The sequence below is a fragment of the Peromyscus eremicus genome, chromosome 11, assembly GCF_949786415.1.
Source record: "Peromyscus eremicus chromosome 11, PerEre_H2_v1, whole genome shotgun sequence".
NCBI classification, from domain to species: domain Eukaryota; kingdom Metazoa; phylum Chordata; class Mammalia; order Rodentia; family Cricetidae; genus Peromyscus; species Peromyscus eremicus.
Window position 1 is genome coordinate 29528470 of NC_081427.1, and position 22847 is coordinate 29551316.

General features: G+C 42.5%; 1 protein-coding gene across 2 annotated transcripts in view; it reads left to right on the plus strand.

The window, feature by feature from the left end:
• Wdr70 (WD repeat domain 70) overlaps nucleotides 1-22847 on the plus strand; it is a 230936-nt gene that overhangs the window by 206427 nt on the left and 1662 nt on the right. For both annotated transcript variants that reach the window (XM_059276768.1, XM_059276769.1), the window contains 4 exons: nucleotides 5609-5709; nucleotides 7388-7467; nucleotides 9336-9452; nucleotides 11242-11404. In XM_059276768.1, the coding sequence (XP_059132751.1) occupies nucleotides 5609-5709; nucleotides 7388-7467; nucleotides 9336-9452; nucleotides 11242-11404 (461 nt within the window). The remainder of the gene's footprint in view (nucleotides 1-5608; nucleotides 5710-7387; nucleotides 7468-9335; nucleotides 9453-11241; nucleotides 11405-22847) is intronic.

Sequence of the window (22847 nt, forward strand, 5' to 3'; positions counted from 1 at the left end):
CACAGTGAGACCCTATCTCAAAAGACGAAAAGGAGAAGAGAAGTCTGGCTTTCCTCTCCCCATTCAGGGGATGTTTCTATGGGAACCAGGTGGGTGTTGAGGACTTTTATTATTTGGAGACTCTAGTTTATTCATCAGATTTACTGCCTGAGCACAGAGGGATGGGGCCAACCCCCAGGCCCCTGTGTGTTATACCAAAGTTGGGAAAAATAAGGCTGTGGGAGAGTGGAGGGAACAAGGACAAGATGAATAGCCTGGAGGAACTGAAGCAATTCCCACTTTACTCCTCTACCTCCCTCGCCCAATATTTTAATGTAGGAAACAATTTTCTTTTTCTGTGAAATAAATCATGGGCTTGTAGAAACCTGGAGCACTTTTTCTCTAGTGCCTTCCTATTTGTATCTGTCTTCTTTCATGGGTTTTGGGCTGACACCTAGATCTGTGTTCTTACTTACCCTTTCAGGTCAGTACACATGGTCACTTAAGTGTATTGGGTAGTCCTGAGGCTGGCCTCAGCTAAAGCTTCTTACGCACAGGGCTGCATGATTGTGGGCATCTCCTTTATGAACAGATGTTAGACTGTTATTGGGAATCACTGAAAATGCCTTTTCTTCCAAGGAATCAGGGTTTGCTTCTTTGTTCGTCTTCCACACGACAAAAACCAAATGTGAAAAACACAGATGAAGTGTGGTTTTCAGTAAGGGTCAGCAGCTGAGAAGAACAGGAAATGGTGTTTGAACATAATTGTGTTGAAAGTATAAAATTATTAAGGATGCCAGGCTTCTCTCTAATGGTGCTGTTTAGATATACATGCTGCACACATCTAAAATGTTGCTTGGGCATTGAGTTCTTTTATAGCAACATTTGTGAACTTAGATTTTTCTTCTGGTTTTTGTGGTACCATCTTTCCCCAACCCCTTGCATTTCTATGGTCAGATGCAAGGTACTTGAAGGCTAGTCAAGCATTTTACCATTGAGCCACAGTCCCAGCCCCCTTTTTTCCTTTCTAAAATCAGTTTGCTAAGATTCTGCTTCTGAGTTTGGAAGGTTTGGAAATTCTTTAAAACCTTCCAGTTTTCTTCGTCATTCAGGGTAAGGCTCCACATGGTACATAGCATAAGGAAATGGGTGATGGAGGTACCTGGCCCATTCCCTCGCCTCTGGTATACGGTATGTAACCCGGAAGCTTTACTCTCTCACAGTCTCAGTTTTCTCATCTATGAGATGGAAGGAGGTCACTATTCTTGTAAAGACTCAATTATATCAAATAATGTAAACTTCCAGGGCCAGTGAGATTGTTCACTGGGAAGAGACACTTGCCACCAAGCCTGATGACCTGAGTGCAGTCCACCAGCTATGTATGGAAGAAAGACAGAACAGTCTTCTGAAAGTTATCCTCTGACTTTTCCCCCCACAGCCCATGTGCCCCCTAATATATAAATTAGTAAATGTAATAAAATCAGATAATAATAATATAAAGTTCCAGGTACCTTACAGTTCCTTCCCACGTGTCCTAAAACACATGTCCAGTCATGGCCCTTCTTTCCCTCCTCTCCCCATTTCCATGGTTCCACTTAAACCAGGAAAACCACAGAAATCATTATTTGGAATTTTTGTGACCATCTCACTTTTGCTAAGGGGTAATTCAAAAATTTCTGTTTTGGAATCTTGACGGTGTTGGTAGGACATGCTACTCATTTCCCCTCCCCTCTTCTTTCGGTCTCTGCAGGGATGGGGGATCTCTGTGTTGAGCACATTCATGTATTATTGTAACTCATCCTGGCCATCTTGCTCAGGATTTCCAACCTTCATTACTCTCTTGGTGGCAGCTGCTAGAGCTAAGTACTTTGGGGCAGTTTGTGGTTACTCTGCATGCCCAGATTCTAAAATAAAACAAGGGTGAGCTTTGGTTTAAAAAAAACAAAAACAAAAAAAAAAACAAAAACAAAAACAAAACTATCTTGGCGCCATAATGGAATTGTGCTTTGATAGCTGCCAGTAGCCATTGGTTGGCTCACATGTTTCAGTGAGATGAAATGGACTAGTGAAAGACTAAAACACTTGATCAGTTTAATTAAGCACATCACTATAGTGTAGTGTGCAGATTCAATTCAGAACCTAGCTCTTGCATTGCAGTGGCCTGCCACCACTTGGCTGTTGTAATATGAGGTAAAGCCTTTCTCTTTGATATTGTAGGTCTTGGGACTCTGGCATCTTCTCTAGTCCCTTGATTTGGGAATGTCCCTTCCCTTGCTTTGCAGCATTAATCAGTACATGTCATGGGTCTGGGCATGTTAACCAAAGAGGCATCTCTTAAAAAGAGTGTGGTCTGGTTGACTGAGAGTGATCGCACTCTTGCTGTGTATTTATAGCTCATCTGTCTTCTGATGGTTCTGCTCCTAGCAGGCCCATGTCCATTGTTGTTAAGCAAAGCCCAGTATGGATGTTTGACAAGTTAGCAGTGTGGCAACTCCGCTTGCTGCTGCCGACTTGGATTGTTTGGTTTGGCAAGTGGCCAGCTCTCTGCTATAAGATGCATTTCCTTGACAGGACAAAGTATGGAGGCGCATTAGCTGCAAAGTTTACAAAGGTTAGCTAAACACACACAATAAATATTAATAAACAAAAAAGGCCCACCCACCTTTGACTTTGAATTCTGTTTCTTCATTCTGTGTTTTGGAATCCCTGTAGTATTTGATTAATAACCAGTCTTAAGGTAATTGAGCCTTAAGTGTCCTTTGCCTAAGTTAGTCTGCTCACAGGCCCCTCATTGGCTGCTTTCTGACTCATTGCCAGAGTGGATAGATCTCTGGAGTAACTGTTTAGTTCAAGGGCTCTTACTTGCCTTTCCTGGCTTCAGCATGAGAAGAGGGTAAATGTGCTTGTGCCTATGAGCCTATGCTGAGCAGAGTACTGTGTGGTGTGTCTTAGAGCTCTGGAGATAAAGGATGTGAGCAGGAATAGAGGTGAAATGCCTTCAGACGCCCTGGAAAGCAACCAGACATTGGTCTGTTGGCCCAAGCAGTTGCCTCTCTAACATTTACACCCTTGGTGGAGAGGGAGAGAGTAACAGTAACCTGCTGCCCCTGGAAACTGCCTATTTGGCTGGGTGTCTTGGAATTTATCAGGCCTACATTGTGGATCTTTTCCAATTCTTCACCCTGCTCACTTGAAAACATATTTGAGAACCTGTAACTGCTTAGCCAGTCCTCTAGAGAACCAAGGAAGAGAAAGAACTCCAAAGCCATGCCCTTAACATTGTCCTGGGGCTATTCACAGGGGGCTGGGGTTCCTGAAGGCACTCAAAGCCCCTTAGTGCCTTCCCTTGCTCTCCGGTTCATGCGCATGTTCTCGCCAAGAAGGAGGGAACCAACTCTACATTAAAGATATATGCTGTGACATAAAGAAAAGCAGAGCGAACAGAGTTAAAGGGTCTAGTTTTGTTTGTTTGTTTGATTGATTGATTGATTGTTTGGTTTTTTTTAATGACAGGGTTTCTCTGTGTAGTTCTGGCTGTCCTGGAACTCGCTCTGTAGACCAGGCTGGCCTTGAACTCACAAAGATTAACCTGCCTCTGCCTTCTGAGTCCTGGGATTAAAGCTGTGCACCACCACTGCCTGGCTTAAAGGGTCATAGTTTTAAATACGGCAATGTGAAAAGTGACGACATTTAAGCAGAGACTTGAGATGGTGTTGGCTCAGGTGATCTTATCCTAGGTAGGGTTACATAAACGTGTTAGGAGGTTGTGTTTGTGACTCTTCTCATGTTTCCATACACCCAACACCAGGAAGTTTTCAGTGGTCTAGGCATAGTTCTCACATTAGTCGCAGTGGCAAAGCACCTGCAGAGCATCAGCTGTTGACACACTTCCTTCCATCTCGCCAACCTGGAGCAGTTTTATTAGGAAGGAAATATGACTTTATCACCTATGCATCCTAAAGTTCCTTCCATGTGTGCACAAAGCAGCAGTGACAAAGAAGAGCTAAGGACGGGGAGGAGAGAGACGGAGGGTCTGCTGTGATGGCTCAGCAGGAAGGGGACTTCAGTCCCTGGAACCCATGTAGTGGAAGGGGAGAACAGACTCCTACACTGTCCTCTGACCTCCGCACATGTGCTGTGGCAGACACAAGCTCCCCTTCCCATAAGTAACTAAGTACATGGAAACCAGAGAGAAAGGAAAACCAAACCATCAATATAATGGATTCATTTCAAGTATTACTCCTGTTACTGTTGTTTTGTTTTCTTTTTAGCACTCGTTAGCAGACATTGGATAGGAGTGCCGTAGGTTTGGGGAAAAGTGTGAAAAGAAAGCTAAAATAATGTGAAAACCTGCCCTTTCAAGATATATATCCCCCACCCCCGCTTCCAATGGGGGAAATGCAAACACTGCCTCTCTGTAGAATGACTCAGTCCACTTCAGTGACACACACCTTGGAATATTGCTGGATGTGAATTAGAAACTTGCAAGCTCTTTTTAGCTTCCTCCATAGCTCTTCTGGAATATCAGAAAAGGGTTTGTAGCCATTTGACTATAGCCAATCAGATGAGAGTCAGAATTTCTACCTAAAGGGATCTCAGAGTTTCCCGTCTTGATGAAAGAGTTAGGGTTAGAGATTCAGAGAACATGGGCCACAGGAGACGGAGCTCCAGGACTTTGATTTTACCATGAGGAGGACCTCACTTGTCAGAGTCTGACTGCACCCTCTTTCCCCTCAGTCCACATGCAGAGCGTGTCAGGAAATGGACTGCTGGGCAATGCTAACTCAATGCTTCCCTTCATCTTGCTCCAGACGAGCTTTGTAGAACTTGTGCTGTGGGGTCTGTGCCCTCCAGGGTTAGCTTTGGATCTCCCTGTGGTTCTCTTTGTGCTCACCCTCCCACCTCTTCCCTCCTATCCAAACATAATGAAGACAGGTGGTGAGAACTCAGAACTCAGGTTCTTTGGGACCCAGAGCACCGCTTATTCCTCACCAGAAATGAATTCAGAGGGTCAGAGGTTCCAGCCACCTCTTTAAATATAGCTTTCCATCAGGTTAATATCAAGCCTTCGCATTTGATATCTGCTTTATTTCTGTCATGGCTTTGCTGTTTTATCTCACAGGCAGGGAGAGATTATTAATTGTCTACCAATATGTGCTTTTTGTAAAAAAAAAAAAAAAACTTAATGAGGCTTGGATCTTTATGAACTAAAAACAATAACCACCTGGCCTCAATCTGAGTCCAGCGGGACATATTGTGTGTGTAAAAAGCATGAAAACCAGATCTAAAGCTGCTGTGGTGCTTCGCTTCACAGGGAGCCAGCATTCCACAGTGCCAGGCTCACCTGGAACTGGACCACCTAGCTGTGGTTCCAAGGAAAAGAGGGTTGTCATCATGTACAGAAGTGAACATCTTAGATTTTTGTAGGATTTCACATGGATAACAAGAGGCGGGATGGAACATAACTTACAGAATGCAATGTTAGGGTTCAGAAGAAAGCATCTGAAAAGTTGCAGGTTACTCTCACATTGGCCCTTGACATAGTAACCACCAGCGTCGCAGCAGGGGTCCTCCTGCCCCTCATTTTTATTTGGTGTCTTGAGTTGACTTCTATACCTGTCCTTTCTAGAGTGTTGTCCGCTGCCTGTGGCATCCAAAGCTGAACCAGATCATGGTTGGAACTGGAAACGGATTGGCAAAAGTGTATTACGACCCCAACAAAAGTCAGAGGTATTTCCTAGGAATGGCCTGTTGGAGATGGAGGACAACAGCTGGGGAGGGCTTTGATTCACCCCTGCTTTTCTTCTTTTCTCTCTTTGATGGGGATCCACCCTGTTAGAAAAGGCAGCTGGTACAAAGTGAAGCCGCCGACTCCTAGCATTGTGCTTTCAAGGGGATTTAGATCTCACCCTTGATCTGCACTGAATTCAAAGCGAAAGTTCCCTGGGGATTTGCAGTCCTTTGGCTGAAATGTTGAGTGCAGGGTGGGGGAAGTTCTGCTTGCTCTTCGTACACCCTGGACAGTGGCGTCAGTAGTGATACATGGGGGGATTAACAAAACAAGGGACTGGCCACTCACACAAAACAGAAGCAGCTTTTCCATTTTCTTACCTTTCTCATTTGGCTTTAACAGGTACTAGTTTGGATATCTGACAAGGTTCTGCTGTGTCAACAGAAAGGACTAGCACATGAACTTTTTCCTCAGCCCCTAGCTCCCCCCAGGTCAAACATAAGCATATCAATTTAATCCCAAGGTCTGGAAACTTCCTGAGAGGCTCATCTAGTTCCTTGGGTATCTCTATTTTCTCTTCCACAAGGTGGACATATGTTACCACCCCAAAGAAGATGGTCTTTCCCCTTTCTGTTAGTATACAAATTCACATGCTAAATTCCTGGTCTTCCCTATAAGCCTGTTTTGAGGTCTTACATGCTTTCAGAGGAAAGGAACACTAATCCTTATAAATAAGTTCCACTGACCATAATTTTGCTCTAAAAAGAAGTGGACAAATCTGTCTTCTTCAGAGATTTCTGAACTAGCGTGGAGTTTGCTAACTTGAAAAGACAGTGGCCTTATATTATGACACCCACTTGGGAGGTGCTGTCTTTACTTGGGATCTATGAGACTTGCTTATTGACATGCTCTTCAGAGAGACAGCTTGGCATCACTAAGGTGAGGCAGGCACTTTAAATGGACGTTTGGTTATTCGGGCTGTAGTCGCTGAGCCATGCTGCTAGGTGTGCTCCAGTCCAGACATTTGAGATATGGACATATGCCAAGCTGGTGGCCTGCTGGGTGTAGGACCCTGGTTGCTCTCATCTGCAACCTAGGCTAAAATTGGAGTCCTGTAACCTTTAAGGTGGAAAGGGTGGTTAATTTATAAAATTTCTTGAACATCTTACATTTTAAATTATTTTTGTGGATTTCTCTTTAAATTTGTGTCTTAAATGCCTTGGCACCCATTTCACCCTTTCACTTGGGGGTGGTCCCCAACTTGTAGACTGGAATTCTGAAAGTTCAGTAATCATTGTCATCAAGACCCCATTTGTTGGTCTCTCTCAGAAAGCCAAGGATTTGACAGGATAGTCTGCATGGACTGCTTCTAAAAGCATCTCATGATTAATGAAAAGGCTACAATGAAACCCATGTTTTGTATGGGAACCTTAAAATTCATTCAAAAAATGCATTGGCTGAGAACTTCCAGTGTTTCAGGGTTACCTCCATCTATCATGGAGTAATTTCTGCTGGGGTCTGCTACATACAGAGGTACAGAGGTACGGTTGTGTGTGAGTGTGTGCATGCGTGTGTGAATGCTTTGAGAAGTCTTTAATGGAACCAGAAATTCAGTGTTTCAGCTCTACCTGTTCCTAAGATGAACTAAAGAAAATAATTTGTTTTAACTCATTGTAGGGGAGCAAAATTATGTGTGGTTAAAACCCAGCGGAAGGCCAAACAAGCTGAGACATTAACCCAGGACTACATCATCACCCGTAAGTTGTTGTCAGCATTCCTCTCTGTCTTACATCACTCTTCTCTGTCATCTTAATCTTTGCTTGTTTTGGAAGTTGGAAAGGCCCTAGAGTTGTGGCATCTATTACGTCATCTATCATGTGGACACAGGTACAAGTCTTATGACAACATCACTTAGCTTCTTGATTTTTTGCAGAAATGAGGCTTGCCTCACATAACTCCTTATCCAAATGAGAAGCACCTGTTTGAGCAGAATGCATTATTCTATCACAGCATTTTAAAGACCAACATATTATTCAGTGAATAAACAAGAAGGAATGCTGAGCTTAGACTTAGGAGCCCTGAATTTGTCTTTTTGTACCATGGACTGGCAGTGTGATGTTGAACAATGAATTCATAAGTGAGATTAGTTAAGGAATCGATGACCATGTACTAACACACTTGGAGGAATTTCTGTATAAAATCTAAAGTGTGAACAGAAAGCCTACCAGGGCAGAATGTTTTCTCTCAGGTGGGTCACACAACCTTATTAATTTGATAGATCTGTGTTTCAAAAGCCATAGCCTCAGACCTATAACCAGTCCGGAAGGAAATCTTGGGTGCCACAGAGATGAGTAATAGAGAGTGACACTGTGGACTTTACCAGTGTCTCAGTCTAAAGCCCATGCACGGCTGCTCTCCTGCTGGCCTTCTTCCTGCTGATGGATCTCTATGGGGCTTGTGATCAGTCAAGAGAGCCCATGACACTCTGTGAGAGTAGCAGTGTTGAAGTTGGGGTCAATAGCCAGTCCAGCGCATGAAATTATACATGGCCCACTTAAATTCCTCCAGCCATTTGAAGTGAAAAGCAGTTTTTCCCACCTAAAAATACTGTGCGTCATGTTGACTGACGGAGTGATGAGGGTGATGTGCTTGCTTAGCTTCCCTGACTCACGGCAGGCATGGTTTCCTGTGAGTGATGTAGACTGGCCTTACCTGGAAATAGGGGCAGAAGGTGTGAATGGGTGACTGGAAGAGTTTTTGGGGTGTTAGAAATGTTTTATTTAGATCATAAATTACATTTAACCTTTGTCTTCTCCGTCCCATGAAAACGTGTTCTCTTTTAAACAGGTTTTAATCTATATATAATGGCTGACAGCAATTCCAAGTCAACAAAAAGATAGCTATTTCATATTCCACAGTAACCCTTTCCCCCAAAATGTTACATGGTTTCTCCTTAAATCTATATCCTTTTTATGTTTAAAATCTAATTCTGGAACAGAATGACACCTGACAGTAGTTGGACACATGTGCCTCTGACTTACCCTCTTGTTTTGTGTACCAACCATGTGGAAGGAGGGCCAAGTGCCCACGCTGGGAGATTCAGGCCCCCTGCATTCAAGGCAACCTTTACCCATTTCCTTGGGCTGAGTGCTCCTCCCTTCCGGTACTCAGGATTGTGACTCTGCTGCTGAGAGGTGGTCACATTTCAGAAACGTGGGAAGTGATTCCAGTGTGTAGGAGGCATCTGAGGACACTTGAGGACAGACAGGCACACTGTTGGTGTTATTGGTATTTGGGTGCTGTAAGAACAAGTAAGAAAGTGGTTCCCTGAAGTGTTTCTTTTCAAAACCACAGCAGCTGAGCTTTACCCCATGGTTAGGGAGATGAGACTCACCAGTGTTTCCAGGACAGTGCTTCCTGAGTGCCATTAGCTGCCAGTGGAGGTGAACAGTGAGTCTGGTATCAAACAAAATTGGCTAATTGGTTACAGTAAGGCTGTCTTTTATTATTAAATGAAGGCTGTCATTATGATTTCCATTTCATGTTTCAGTTAGTCATGCATTAGCTATGTTTTGGATGAAGGGTTATTATTGTAATGAAATTTTTCAAATGTGACTTCTCACAGCTCACGCCTTGCCCATGTTCCGTGAGCCCCGCCAACGAAGTACGAGGAAACAGCTGGAGAAGGACAGACTGGACCCCCTGAAGTCACACAAGCCAGAACCTCCTGTAGCAGGCCCAGGTGACTGGGGCCCAGCCAGCTGTCTGGCAAAGGGGCTGAGGGTGGGGTGGTGTCCCTGACAGAGATGGTAGGAGCTCTGGGGCCTGGGTGCTTCTTGATCCTCAGAGGGACTCTAGTGGTTTTCAGGTGTTTTCTTTTCTAGCACCAGAATCACAGTGTATAAAACTGATAGAGCTACTTGTGAACTGGAGAGGACGCCTGGGGCTTTCTCCTCTCCAGCTTCAGCCTTGGGTGACCAACCTCACTAGAACTCTGGGGCTCCTTGGAAGCCAGTGTTGAAACTGCTGCTCTCAATATTGGCTTAATATATGACATTGGTCTCTTAGCCTGGGATCCAAACTGGATTCGGTTTCACACAAGGCAGAAAGTGACCATGACTTAGTTCAGTGTGAAAAATGGAGCTGCCCATTTCACTAGAAGGTAAATGACAGACCGTATGTAGCAGAAGGTAGCACAACACACTGTCTATGGTATGGCGGATACTCGCACTAGAATTTCGTTTTCTACTATCGCTTGTGATTTTTATTTGTTCAGGGCAGCTGAGCCTGCAGCCTTTGACTTGCCCGTCTATCTGAGCCTCAGCTCTAGAACGACGTGCCCTTTCAGCATGGAAAACATCCATACTTCTATTCTGATTATTTTTGGACTTTCCCTGCTACCAATCAAGGTTCCTAAATAATAATCTTGCCTAGATTATTTCAAGTCCTTCTAGTCAGACAGTGCATCTCAAGTCTCCCCCGTCTCCACCCCTCCTCCCTTTGTCTTGCACACAAGCTTTTATCTCCCATCCCCTGGCTTTCACGTTGCTGCTGCCCCCGAACTCCACCATTTCCCCTACCCTGTACACTTGTATAAGTCAGGGTTCTCTGCGGTGCACTGACTCCCCTTTGTAGTTTTGTACTTCCTGCCTCACCTACTGTGATCCCCAGATGCACAGTTGATGCCCCTCTGTCTGCAGTTTTGGACATAACTCATGTGCTCATTGAAAATAGTATTCTCTGCTTTGTGGGCCTTCCCAAATGATCCATTGCTGTCAAAAGACCTTTGCGGCCGCCTCAGCCTGAAGTGTTGTCTCCTTCCTCTAAAAGTTGTAACAGTTACTGGCCACACAAAGCTCTGGCAGTAGGTAATTTTTTAAAATTTTCTTCTTAATTTATGAAGTTAATCTTCCAGTATTATTTGGTTATTCATGCATTTATCTTCCTAAAAATCAGATCTGAAACAAACTTTGTAAAATGTCAGCTCATTTAGTTTATCAGGCACCGTGCTGGCTGGGAGAGACCCAGTGGGATGCAGCTCTTTGCCCTTGAGCTTGCTGTCTGCCTAGGCAGTCATAGCAGAAAAGTAAGAAGAGTCAGTGTATTCATATGCCTTGTTTTCTTTCAGAACACAGAGCAAAGTGTCTATAACGTAGCACACATAGACTGTGGAAAGCCCTAAGATACATTTGTTTAAACTAAAATAGCAGCTGATGAATAGTGGTTACTTTTGGTATTGAATTTCAGTAAGTTCATGCTAGAGAAATTTTTAGTACAATCCTTAAGAGCTTGCTTTCTTCTTTCTTTAATATATCAGTATCATTTTGCAAATTAATCAACCAAAACATTTTTTAAATGCCTCTTCCTGTTTTTAAATGTTAAAGGCCGATGGGTCCTTACTTTTTGATCCATGAAAGCTAAAAGGATGATATAAGTACTGTTGAGATCTTAGCTCAGTATGCAGCATACACAGCAGTAATGGTGTGTTATCTGTTTGTTCTGTTTCTAACTTTTTTTTTCTTTTGAAACAGGTCGTGGTGGCCGAGTTGGAACCCACGGGGGCACCCTGTCATCCTACATTGTGAAAAACATTGCTTTGGACAAGACTGATGACAGTAATCCCCGAGAAGCCATTTTGCGTCATGCCAAAGCAGCAGAAGATAACCCATATTGGGTTTCGCCGGCGTATTCCAAGTAAGGAAGTAGCTGGTTAAAACAGAAAAGTAGGGCCTGGAGAAATGGCTCAGTGGTGAAGGCACTTGTCTGTAGGCCGGGTGACCTCAGTTCCATCCCTGGGACCCATGGAAAGGTGCAAAAAAGAGAACTGACTGTACAGATTTTTCTTCTGAACTCTATATACACACCAGGGCGTGTGCACACGCGCATGCATGCACGTGCACGCATGCACTCACACTAATGATAATTCTAAAAGTAAATTTTAAAAATAAAATAAAATAGAGAAGTAGGACTGGCAGTGTAGCTCAGTGGTACAGTATGTGCTTAGTGTATACAAAGCCATAGATTAAACCCCAACACCAAAAAAGTAAATAAAAAATGAAAATAGAGAAATTATTATGTCTAATGAATTGGGAAGAACATGACTTGGAAATATTAACTTCCTTTTTTCTATGTCATATTTGAGCACAAAGAATGGGCCAAGAAATGTAGACGTGATAGCATGCCTGTGATCCCAGCATCTAAGCAGCAATAGCAGAAGGGGTGAGTTGGAGGCCAACCTGAGCTACAGCTAAAGATACGGAGTAGGTTCAAGGCCAGCCTGAGCTGTGAGAGACCCTGCCTCAAACAACAGAACCAGGGATTCAGAATCTTGAAGCCTACACATTTGCTTATTTCATACAACCCCAAAGTGGTGAATTTCAACCCGCAGCAGTTTGTTATCAGCATTAAAGCCGGGAATAAACCTCATGAAAGTGATGCTGTTACCTCAGTGGGGGCGGGCGTTAAAAGCAAGCAAAGGATATTGACTTGCCAGGCTCTTCTGAAGGACTGGGGAGTGAGGGTATCGTGTGTTGGTTTTAGTTTGGTTTGCTTTCCAGAGTCTCACTGTGTAACCAGGTTGGCCTCAGCTGCAGCAATACTCATTCTCCTGCCTCAGGCTAGTTCTCATAGAGGGAGCTGTCTATATAAAACTCTCCCTGTACAGTGAACCCAGCCTTTTAGAGTTCCTCAGACAGCTTAGCATGGGTGAGTGTAGAATAGTTTTTAATGCTACCACACCACCCACATTTATGCCAAGGAAAGTACTATTGATGAATTTTCAGATATTAGGTTTTGAAATTTTTACTAGAACTAGTTTTAGACTTAGGCAGATGCTAACCCTTACATAACCATATAAATTGATGATTCTCTGTAGTGGCCACTGCTGGCCAACTGTTAAACCTGACAGTATCTTTATTTATGAGTAAGATTTTTTTTCTCAAATACATTTCCATTTTTCTACTTCTGATATCCCTTATAAAAACCATATTGTTGTGTTGTCTGTTGAAAGATAATAGATTTAAAAATTTGACATCCCCAAAGGAATTCCCTTTAAATTGTTATACTATAACTTAAAGATACACACTCTCTCTCTCTCTCTCTCTCTCTCTCTCTCTCTCTCTCTCTCTCTCTCTCTTTCTCTCGTTACAATCACAAGGTTATCATTGTTGCAGTACTTGAACTAAGCCACATACTTTCCTTGGCCTTGATCAGATTTTCCTCTCATGTCCTTTCTTTATCCCAGGCAGGAGCCTCTGCTGTGTTTCTTGCTTTTCATGATCTTGGTATCTTTACTGAATAGTGGTCACTGATTCTGTCAGCTTCAGTTTGGGTGTGTGTGGTATTTTCTCATGATTGTAGTGAAAATGGGCATATTTGGTTAAAAAAAAATGAGAGTGAGTTCAGAGCCTTCCCTGTGCCTTACTAGTGATGGTGCTGACTTTAGTCGTTTGATAAGTTTCTGCCCTGTGAAGTTTGTCTCTGTTTCAGATCAGCACATTTCTTGGGGTTCTGTTCTAGAGTGTGCAGATCCTGCTCCTCCCATATTCCCCCTTTGCCTGTGGCAGCCATTACTGGGGTGGTTGTTTCAGAGTGGTTTTCTCTTTCTTCTGTGTTTTCTGTATTTATTGTTGCATTTTCCTAAAGGAAGTTGTTGCTTCTCTTATATTTTTGCCCTTCAGAGTTTTTATTCAATATTAGTAGGAACTCAAAGTGCTTATTTTATTCTGTGGGTTAAACTCTGAGGCTGTTGTCATGTGGTTTGTTGTTCATATTGTCCCAGCTTTGGCCAGTAGGAGGTCCTTCAGAGGAAGTAGTTACTGCCATCTTTCAACAGTGTAGCCTGCACCCATGCCCTCTGGAGTGTGTCCCCACTTTCTGATTCTACAGCATGCTCCAGGCTCAGCTAAGTAGCACACATCTGTAAGTTAACGGTCATTGACAATGAGATAAGTCTCTGCATCATGCCTGTGTTGACTCTTCTGTTTGTAATGAAGTAGTTGTCTGTTATTGCTAGAAGAAACCTAGTTCAGAAAGAGTCACCGATTGACAGAGCAAAGAAACAAAAGCAGAGATACAGTCTACAAGATGCCTGAGCATAATGAACATCATTTCAATGGCCAACTGTTCCAAATGTGTGTGATTACTCTCAAAAGTAAATCATTGAAATGTCTTTAAAAGGTTGATGTCATACAGCTTGTTAGCTTTTGTTAGGTATTAGTAACATCTACCATATTAATGTAATCCAGAGGAAGATGTCAAAGGCCTAACTCATCCCTGAAGAAAATAAAGTTCTAGAAGTCTGCTTTTTTAGCCTGCTGGAAAGCAGCTCATTGCTGCAACCTGGAACAAGAACTTGGCCCTAGAATTCCTCTGTTACAGTTCTAGTATCTGATAACAACACTTTACTAAAGGGCCAACTTCACTTCACTATGTAGTTTTTACGTTTGAGTTTTTAAGCAGTGCATTCATTACATAAGTGGGGAGTCCGTGAGTACTAAATGGAGACCCCAGGTTCCTCATTCTCCTCGGCAGAGCTGCCAACGCTATGTTTATCCTCCTAGGAAGAGCCCATGTGTAAATGATGGCTCTCACATACTAATGACATTTTTAAAAAGGCTCAGTGCTCACTGTTCATTCCAGCGGTGTGTGTATAGATACCTACACTGTTGGAAAGCACAGCGATGGGGAAAGGCGAAGGGCCAGCAGGTAAAGCACTTGTTGTCAAGCCCCGCGACAACTCAGGTTCAGTCTGTGGGACCCAGATGGTGGAAGGAGAGAACTGACTCCCAAGTACTGTCATCTGATATCTACATGTGTGTTGTGACGGGCATGCAAAATGCACACAAGCATATACACGTGAAAAAAATGTAAAAATATAGAAACACAGATGTATAGCATGTTTTATGTATTGTTTTCTATTTAGAATATATCTAGAGGTTGGGCTAGGTCTATCCATTGTATATCCAGCCCATTCTTTTTTTTTTTTTTTTTTTTTTTGGTTTTTCGAGACAGGGTTTCTCTGTGTAGCTTTGCGCCTTTCCTGGAACTCACTCTGTAGCCCAGGCTGGCCTCGAACTCACAGAGATCCGCCTGGCTCTGCCTCCCGAGTGCTGGGATTAAAGGTGTGCGCCACCACCGCCCAGCCCAGCCCATTCTTTTACTTTAAATTTAATTTCCATGTATTACATAGGTATATTTTATTTTTCTAAAACAATATCCTCTTAAATGGTAGTTACATTGTTTTCATTCTTCAGGTCTTGTAAACAGTACTGAAATTAGTACCTTTGGGCATATGTATTTGCCTGTGCTATAAAGATTCTAGGAATAGAGTTGCTATGGATTTCAAATTTGTTTAGATTGTACCAATTTTTCCTCCAAAGGAACTTTTAGTCAGCTTCTCCAATATCTCATTAAAGTTGAATTCTACTTAATTCTCGTGTGCTGTTGTTAAGTGGAATCTTCTACTGGATTTATAACTCCTCTCTCTATGGAGATGCCTGCATATAGAGTGTGTTTGTGTGTCTTGGTGTCCAGCTACTTGTTGCATTTTTATTATTTTAAATAATTTGTATACAGATTTCTGGGAAAGGGGACATAGAGTAATCAGGGTGGGGGCAAGTGCTATTTTTGTGAGATTTTTTCTTTTTTAATTTTATGCATATGAGTGTTTTGCCTGTATGTATGTCTATGGCACCACGTGTGTGTAGTGTCCATGGAGGCCAGAAGAGGGAACTATAGTTAGATATGGTAGGTAGCTGTCATGTGAGTGTTAGGAATGAAACCCAGGTCCTCTAGAAGAGCAGCCAGTACTCTTAACTGCTGAGCCAGCTCTCCAGTCCCAGGTGCTAATTTAGATGTGGTTGTCAGAGCATTGCTAAGAAGACCTGACTGGAAGGAGGAGTGGAGCCTGCAGGGACCCTGGGAAGGAGCAGCCTGCAGAGGCCGGAGGCCAGTTTGTCTGTGTGCCGAATCCTGTTAATTCCTTTAGCCATTTTAAAAGTTATTTCATCATCATCATCATCATCATCATCATCATCATCATCATCATGTGTGTCTGCGTGTGATGCCCGTGAGCACGGCCTGCCTTGGCTCAAGTGTGGCGGTCAAAGGACAGCTTTTGAGAGTAGATTTTCTTCTTCCACTCTGGACTCTAGGAGTTGTCAGGCTTATATGGCTAGTGCTTCTAACCATTTCACTGGCCCCTTCAATTTTTTTAAAATTCCTTTATCTCTATTGAAATAATCACATGATTTTCCTACTTTGGTCTACATATCATGAATTTTGATACAACCTTCCTATAGTTTGTTATCTGGTTGTTAGACTGGCTTCCTAAAAAAAAAATAACTTTTTTAAACTTACCTATTCTGTAAATATTTAATTATCTATTAAAATGGCCAAAGTGCCGTGCTTCTGTGGAGGGCAAGGTGGAGATAATGCCTTCACCCACCGTCCCCAGTCTTCCCCACTGTCCGCTGTCATAGTCTGCCTAGATTTTATGACTTTGCCAAGGCGGCTTCATAACTGATATGTTTCTTGGGCAGTCATCCGTCTGGGTTTTCAGGGTTATTTCAGTAGAATTAATTGAAGCCCATGGTGCTCGCTGATGACTGTACTTCCTGAAGACTGTTCTTCCACTGTAAGTGGTTTATATTTAGTTGGACAAATGTACTAGGTGGGGAGGAAACACACTGCTGTGCTGCCCCCTACTTGAGTGTGCTGCTTGGAGGGCCTGAAGCCGGCACGAACCTCAGTGCCTCGAACCTGAGCACTACACACTGATGACCATACAGCTCTCTGCTGCGTTTTCTCCCCACTCTTTCCTTCCATCTGTTTTCGGTGCCTTGCGTTTGTTGCCTGTTAGCTAAGATGAAGGCCTTGCCTGTGTGTGGCATGTAATCTGTTAGCTGGGCTCACAGTGCTGTTCCTTCTGTGTTCATTTGCTACAGTATACTGTTGACTGCCAAGTGGCAAAGTGTTTGAAGGGAAGCTAATATTTAAAAGGATCTTTTCATAAAGGTCACTGTAACTGAGAACGTGTGTCTGGTTGTTTTTCTTCGCTGCAATTGACTTCTGTCTGTGATGAAATGAAGATGTATTTGCTATATCTCGCTTTAACACAGAAGAGCACAGTTAGACATTCCACAAGTCTTCCTGCTGCACACAGCATATACTCACCTATATTCTCCGGTGCTGCTAATGAAGTCTGAGCGCTTTACATGCATCCCTTGAGGATCTAAGCGTGAGTCCTGACACTAGCAGTGTTATAGCCATGAAAGTTTTCAAACCCAGCAGGATTATAGAGGACTCTTATTCAGCCACACATGGACAGATTCAGTTACAGTTTCTTGTTCAAAGATGCTGCTGGAGGGCGGGGAGGAGAGCTGGCTGGGGAAGGGGCAGGATGTAGATCCAGAATGCTATTAGCTTACACATCAGACAGGGATAGATGTGTGGGAGCTCGGAGCCTGGCCAGCAGCCTGCCAGGATGACAGCTCTGTCAGCCATGGCTGCCCTTCTGGCCAGATAAGCTGCCGTTATTGCTGGTTCAGTCAATTTAACTTCACTGTGCTCATCTTTTGAAATACAAGATGTGTGGATGTGTGTGTTGTGTATGTTCTAAAATATCATTCCCACCTGTAAAGAATCCACTTAAAGTCATATTGAATTCATAAGCCATATCTAAAGCAGTCCTTATGAGCAAGGAAAGGTTTATATGTGATTTGTGTCAAGAAGAGACATAAGCCCACAGAGAGAAAAGTATCTTTTTTACCCTCTGAGTTATACTGATGTGCTGATTGTCACTATCCACCATGTGCCTGTGTAGAGGACAGTATTTCTTGGGCTGGTTTTATGAACTGCCTGCCTTGTAGGCAGTCAGGGAGGGGTTTATTGGGGAGAGGACTAAAATGTGAATTTCCAGGTCCGTTCCAGGCTAACAGGCTCTCTGGGATTCCAGCTGAGAATCTACATTTTAAGAAGTGCCGAAAGTGATGATTTTGTACACTAATGCTTGAAAATAATACAAAAGTAATTACTCAGAATCATAAACTATTCCTCCTTAAGAAAATTCATACTTACAGACTAGACAACTTCAGTTATAAAAGACTCATAAATGAATCATTTCTATAGAGAAAAAATTCTCCCCAGGATTTGAAAACATAGCATGTTGCAATGTTGTATTTAACATACGAATTATTTTACTAAATATATTATACATAGAACTTTTGAAAAGATGTCAGTTGTATGAAGTAAGAGCCCCTATTATCTAACATAAGTTATATAATACTAATGAGACTTCCATTGTATTAGTACTGTGACAGACTTATTAAAAAGCTCAGTATGTTGTATCATATAATCCTCATAACCCATTAAGGTAAGCAGTATTACTGTCCCTGCTCTGTAGATGAGGAGACGGAAAAGTATAACTTGACCATGCCCCACAGGTATCAGGTGGCAGAGCTGGGATGGAGTATAGATGGTCTGCCTTCATGATAGGCTTATGGTTTCTGAGTACTGAGGATCGTTTCCCCTCATGGTGCAGCAAATAGTAGCTATTGAGTTGTTGAGATGGTGTTTGTGTGAGCCAGCATGGCTTAGCAGAGGGAACCCTAGACCGAGAATCAGAAGCCCTGAATGTACTTCCAGCTCCGCTGCTGCCTGCTAAGTGCAGCTCTTGCCTTACTAGGGCTGTTTCCCTTGTCTGCAAAAGAGGAGGGTAGGACTCCATCCAGGCTCACTGGGCATAAACTTAGAAACACATAAATGAGAAGTTAGAGAGGGCTTTCTTGAGACCCAGCCTGTCTCGGGCTTGTTTTTTTTTTTTTTTTTTTTTTAAGGTTTCATTGTTCTTACTTATTTACCCACTTGATAATAAGGTAGTTAATGATGATTTTACAGGGTTCTTCTGTTTGTTTTTCCACTCTTTCATTTTTTATTCTGTGCCCACATTTCATAATTGTCCTTTTTCTACTCTCATAGTCTCTGGACTCTCAGGCATAGAGCACTGCACTCTATGAGTCCAAGAAGTGTTTATTTTCCAAAATGTTATGCCTTCATTTCCCGAAGAAAGTAGAAAATTCTTTATCTTTCAGCATCTTGTTGCCTCTGATCTTCTTACACATCCCCAGTGTCTAAAAAAAAAAAAAAAAAAAAAAAAATGTTGATTAGCTCATCACAGACAGAAGGGGCCATTTCAAGTTGAATCTTTTGGTCAAGCCTTTTATTTAATCTTAATAATTCTGCAATTGTGACGACTGGGTCAGAGTTCAACCAGGCTGTATTCATCCTAACAGGGTTAACAAGTGTGTCAGATTGTTGAGTCATGGCTATAATTGGCTTTGGCTTTGAGGTTTTCCTTCATAATAAACAATGGGCCCCAAGCCAAAAAAGCTTGTGGTTTATACTCACATACTCATGATTAAATATTTTAAGTGATTTCCCCTCATATTCCTCCTATTACCCAGGAGCTTGCTTTCTGCTTCTTGTGTGAATCATATCAGAAGCACACCCATAATTAAAAAGAATGTGACCTGTGGACTTTCCATTGCAGCTGAAGACATTGTGATGACTTCACCCTGGTTTGAGTGTTAAAGAAGGATTTGCAGAGACATAGGTTAGAGCTCAGTCAGGAGAGAAAAGACAGTCCTCCTGACACTTGGAGTCTCTCATACAACCTAACATGCCCTTTAGAAGATTGCAGTGTGGGGAACCTTTGTGCATCACTGGTTGCTCGAGATGGAAACACTGAAGGGTACTCACTTCCCATGGGTTCCTGTCATCTTGTTGGAGTACACACTCCTCACCACAACTCATATTGAACAAATCATCTGAAGAATTTCTTTTAAAGTATCCAAGGGAATAATGGAATAAGTGTGACATGAAAGCAGGGAGGAGGACTGTGTGTGGGGAGAAAGAGACCAGAAGAGGACAGGATCATGGAGGGAGATAGATAAGAATGAAGTATAATGACACACACATATGCAGATGCATCAGTGAAACCCGTTGGTTTATGTCCTAACTCTCTACTCTCACAAAGAACTTCAGCCAGCTAAGGAAGGCTGAGAACAGGAGAAATAGTCTGCCCCAGAGAAGAGCGTTTGGTTATCCAAAACCAAATGGTCAGCCCTGAAAATACACAGCCTGAACAGGATGTATATAGAATATATAAGCATGTACATGGACATTTATGTATGTATCAGGAACTAAGGAAAAAAGACCATAATTTCAAAGAGAGCAAGGAAGGATATATGGGAGGGCTTGAAGGGAGGAAAGGGAAAGGGGAAATAATGTAATTATATTATAATCTCAAAAATAAATAATGCAAAATCTTTAGATTAATTTTTTTAAAAATCAAGAAAAATTAGCACAAAGTATTACCAAATTAGAACTTGTAGATTTGGTGAACATTTGCAGAAGCTTCTGTATTAGCTTCCTGAAATCATATTTACTTGTAGCAAATGCAGGGTCTACTGGAAACATGAGAGAGCAAGACAACAAGCACTGGTTTGATTAGTTGATTTAGTAGTTGGTGACAGTAACTACGCTGAAATGTAACTGTCCTTGATAATCCAATGAACTGTTACCAAATGTAATCAGATGAAAAACTCTTACCTAAATGAGTTCATCAACCTGGAAGCTGCAATTTCACACCAGCCTTTCTGGACACCTAGATTTTAAGCTAACACATGAAAATGGTTAGCATTAGCCAATGAAAGAATGGGTCTGGGTGAAGCTGATCTCATAAAGCAGACACTAACCAGGTTCTCCTTGGAAACTTCTGGTATCCTCAGGAACCTGCTGACACCCATGAATTTTCATTGTTCTTTTCATTTCTTCTAAGCCATTCCCTTTATAGGTTCTTGGTTAAGACAAGGGAGATGAACTTGTCACGAGGCTGTAAGTTCAAGGGAATGACTATTAATAGTTAGACTGTAAGGGGCTGGAAAGATGGCTCAGTGGTTAAGAGCACTGGCTGCTCTTCCAGAGGCCCTGGGTTCAGTTCTCATAGTCATTTATAATCCCAGTTCCTGGGGATCCAATGCCCTCTCCTGGCCTCTGCAGACACAAGGCATGCACATAGTGCACAGATGCACAAACAGGCGAAACACCCGTGTTCATAGAATAAAAATAAATAAACCTAAAAAACCATAACTAGAAAATAAGGAATGGTAGGCAGTGAAAACGCTTTCTTGAAGAGGTAGAATGTCTTTCTTGCGCTTTGTGTAATGTATGTATGTAGCTCTGAATTGCTGCTGTGTTTTCATTGTCCATTGGTTTGGCTTGTCACACTTTTTCTCATAGAAGTACCCAGTGGAGACTGTGCTAAGATCAGTATACCAATTCTGTTTCTGTAAGTGGCTCTGAGGGCAATCTGCACTTAACAGACTTAAAGGATGTGCCTTTGCTCCCAGAGCGGGAGTTTCTAGACCAGCTCTAAACTGTTTTCTAGTGCATTAATACTGTGTCCGTTTGCGTGTGTCTCATCACTCTTCCTTGGCATTGTTGATTTATTTTTATAGTGCTTTTGTGTGCCAAGGGCAAATTAGGCCGTTCCCTAGAGAAGAAATCTGCTCGTTCTATTCTTAACTTTGTTTGAGATTGCCCAATCATCTCTGTTCTTCATTGTCTTGGTCAAGTGGTGACTAAAGAGTGTTCAGAATGCCCCAAGATAGACCTGAGTTGGATTGCTAAGATCATTCTCATGTGTGGAGTTCCACTCATTTCCAAAACAATAACTCGTGGAAATAAATTCAAAGGCAAGAATTGCTCTGAAGAAAGCTGCAAGGTGGTTTTGCTGTGCTCCTGCAAGGCACATTCGTTAGGTCATAGGTGTTCCATGAGCTAGTGCAAGAGTCTTTTTGAAAGAGCCTTGTCTTTATTTAGCAAACAAAGAGCTCTTATTAATGGTTCTAAACTATTCTTTTTGAATGTTGTTCTGGGGGAGGGCGGGGACAACATGGATTGTTTCTGTGAGCCACACCTGCCATTTTCCATTGCTCCCCTATGCTTCCATTTCAGGAATAAAGCTATTTCTTTCTCTCTTTTTAAAAAATATTTATTTTATGTTATACACATTGGTGTTTTGTCCACATGCATGTCTGTGTGAGGGCATCAGATCCCTGGAACTGGAGTTACAGACAGTTGTGAGCTGCCATGTGGGTGCTGGGAATTGAACCCGGGTCCTCTGGAAGAGTAGCCAATGTTCTTAACCCCTGAGCCATCTCTCCAGCCCCTAAAGGCTATTTCTTACAGAATGGGCCTGAGACTAAAACCCAAACTTTGGGCTTTATCATCTTCAGTCACTTCATGCAGCTTCTCCAGATGAGAAATATCTCCCCATAGCTGGATCCATTTATACCTTTATGTTAAGGAGACACAGTCGTCCCCTTGTTGCAGAGTCCCTGCTAGTCTCCTTGCTCCCCCACTCCACGCCCCAGGAGCAGGATGGAGGTTTTTAGATACTTTCACCAACCAGTGAGAAAAATGTATGGCTTTAGAGTAAACACTTAACATTTTTCCAACAATTTGATATATTTGTTGAATCTAACAAAATATTTTCAAAATATTTTATTATTTGGTAATGTCTTATGTGTATGTCATGTATTTTGGTCATCTTCATCCCCTGTTAGCTTCTCTGCTCCTCTTCCCACTTCTTCTGGGCCCTTCTCTCAACAAACCCCTCCTACTTTGATGGTGTGTGTGTGTGTGTGTGTGTGTGTGTGTGTGTGTGTGTGTGTGTATCTGTGTAAGTGTGTTAAGTGTGTGCATATGTGCAGACACACATTTAGAGGCTAGAAGATGTCAGGTGTCTTGCTCTATCACTCTCTGCCTTGATCCTTGAGATAGAATCTCACACTGAACCATCCTCCAGGGCCTGCCCCACCTCATGCCTGACTTGCCAGGTACTGGGTTATAGCACCTACATAACCTGTCCAACTTGTACGTGGGTGCTGAGGATTTGAACTCAGATCCTCACGTTTTCACAGCAAGCAATGTTACACGTGGATCCGTCTTCTCAGGTTCCAGTGACAAGTTTCATGTTCAGAAATATATCTTCTCATCCCTTAGTTCTGAACCTTTTGATTGTGTTCACTAATGAACTTTATTGAGGCACAGTTTACATACAGAGAAGTGTAAG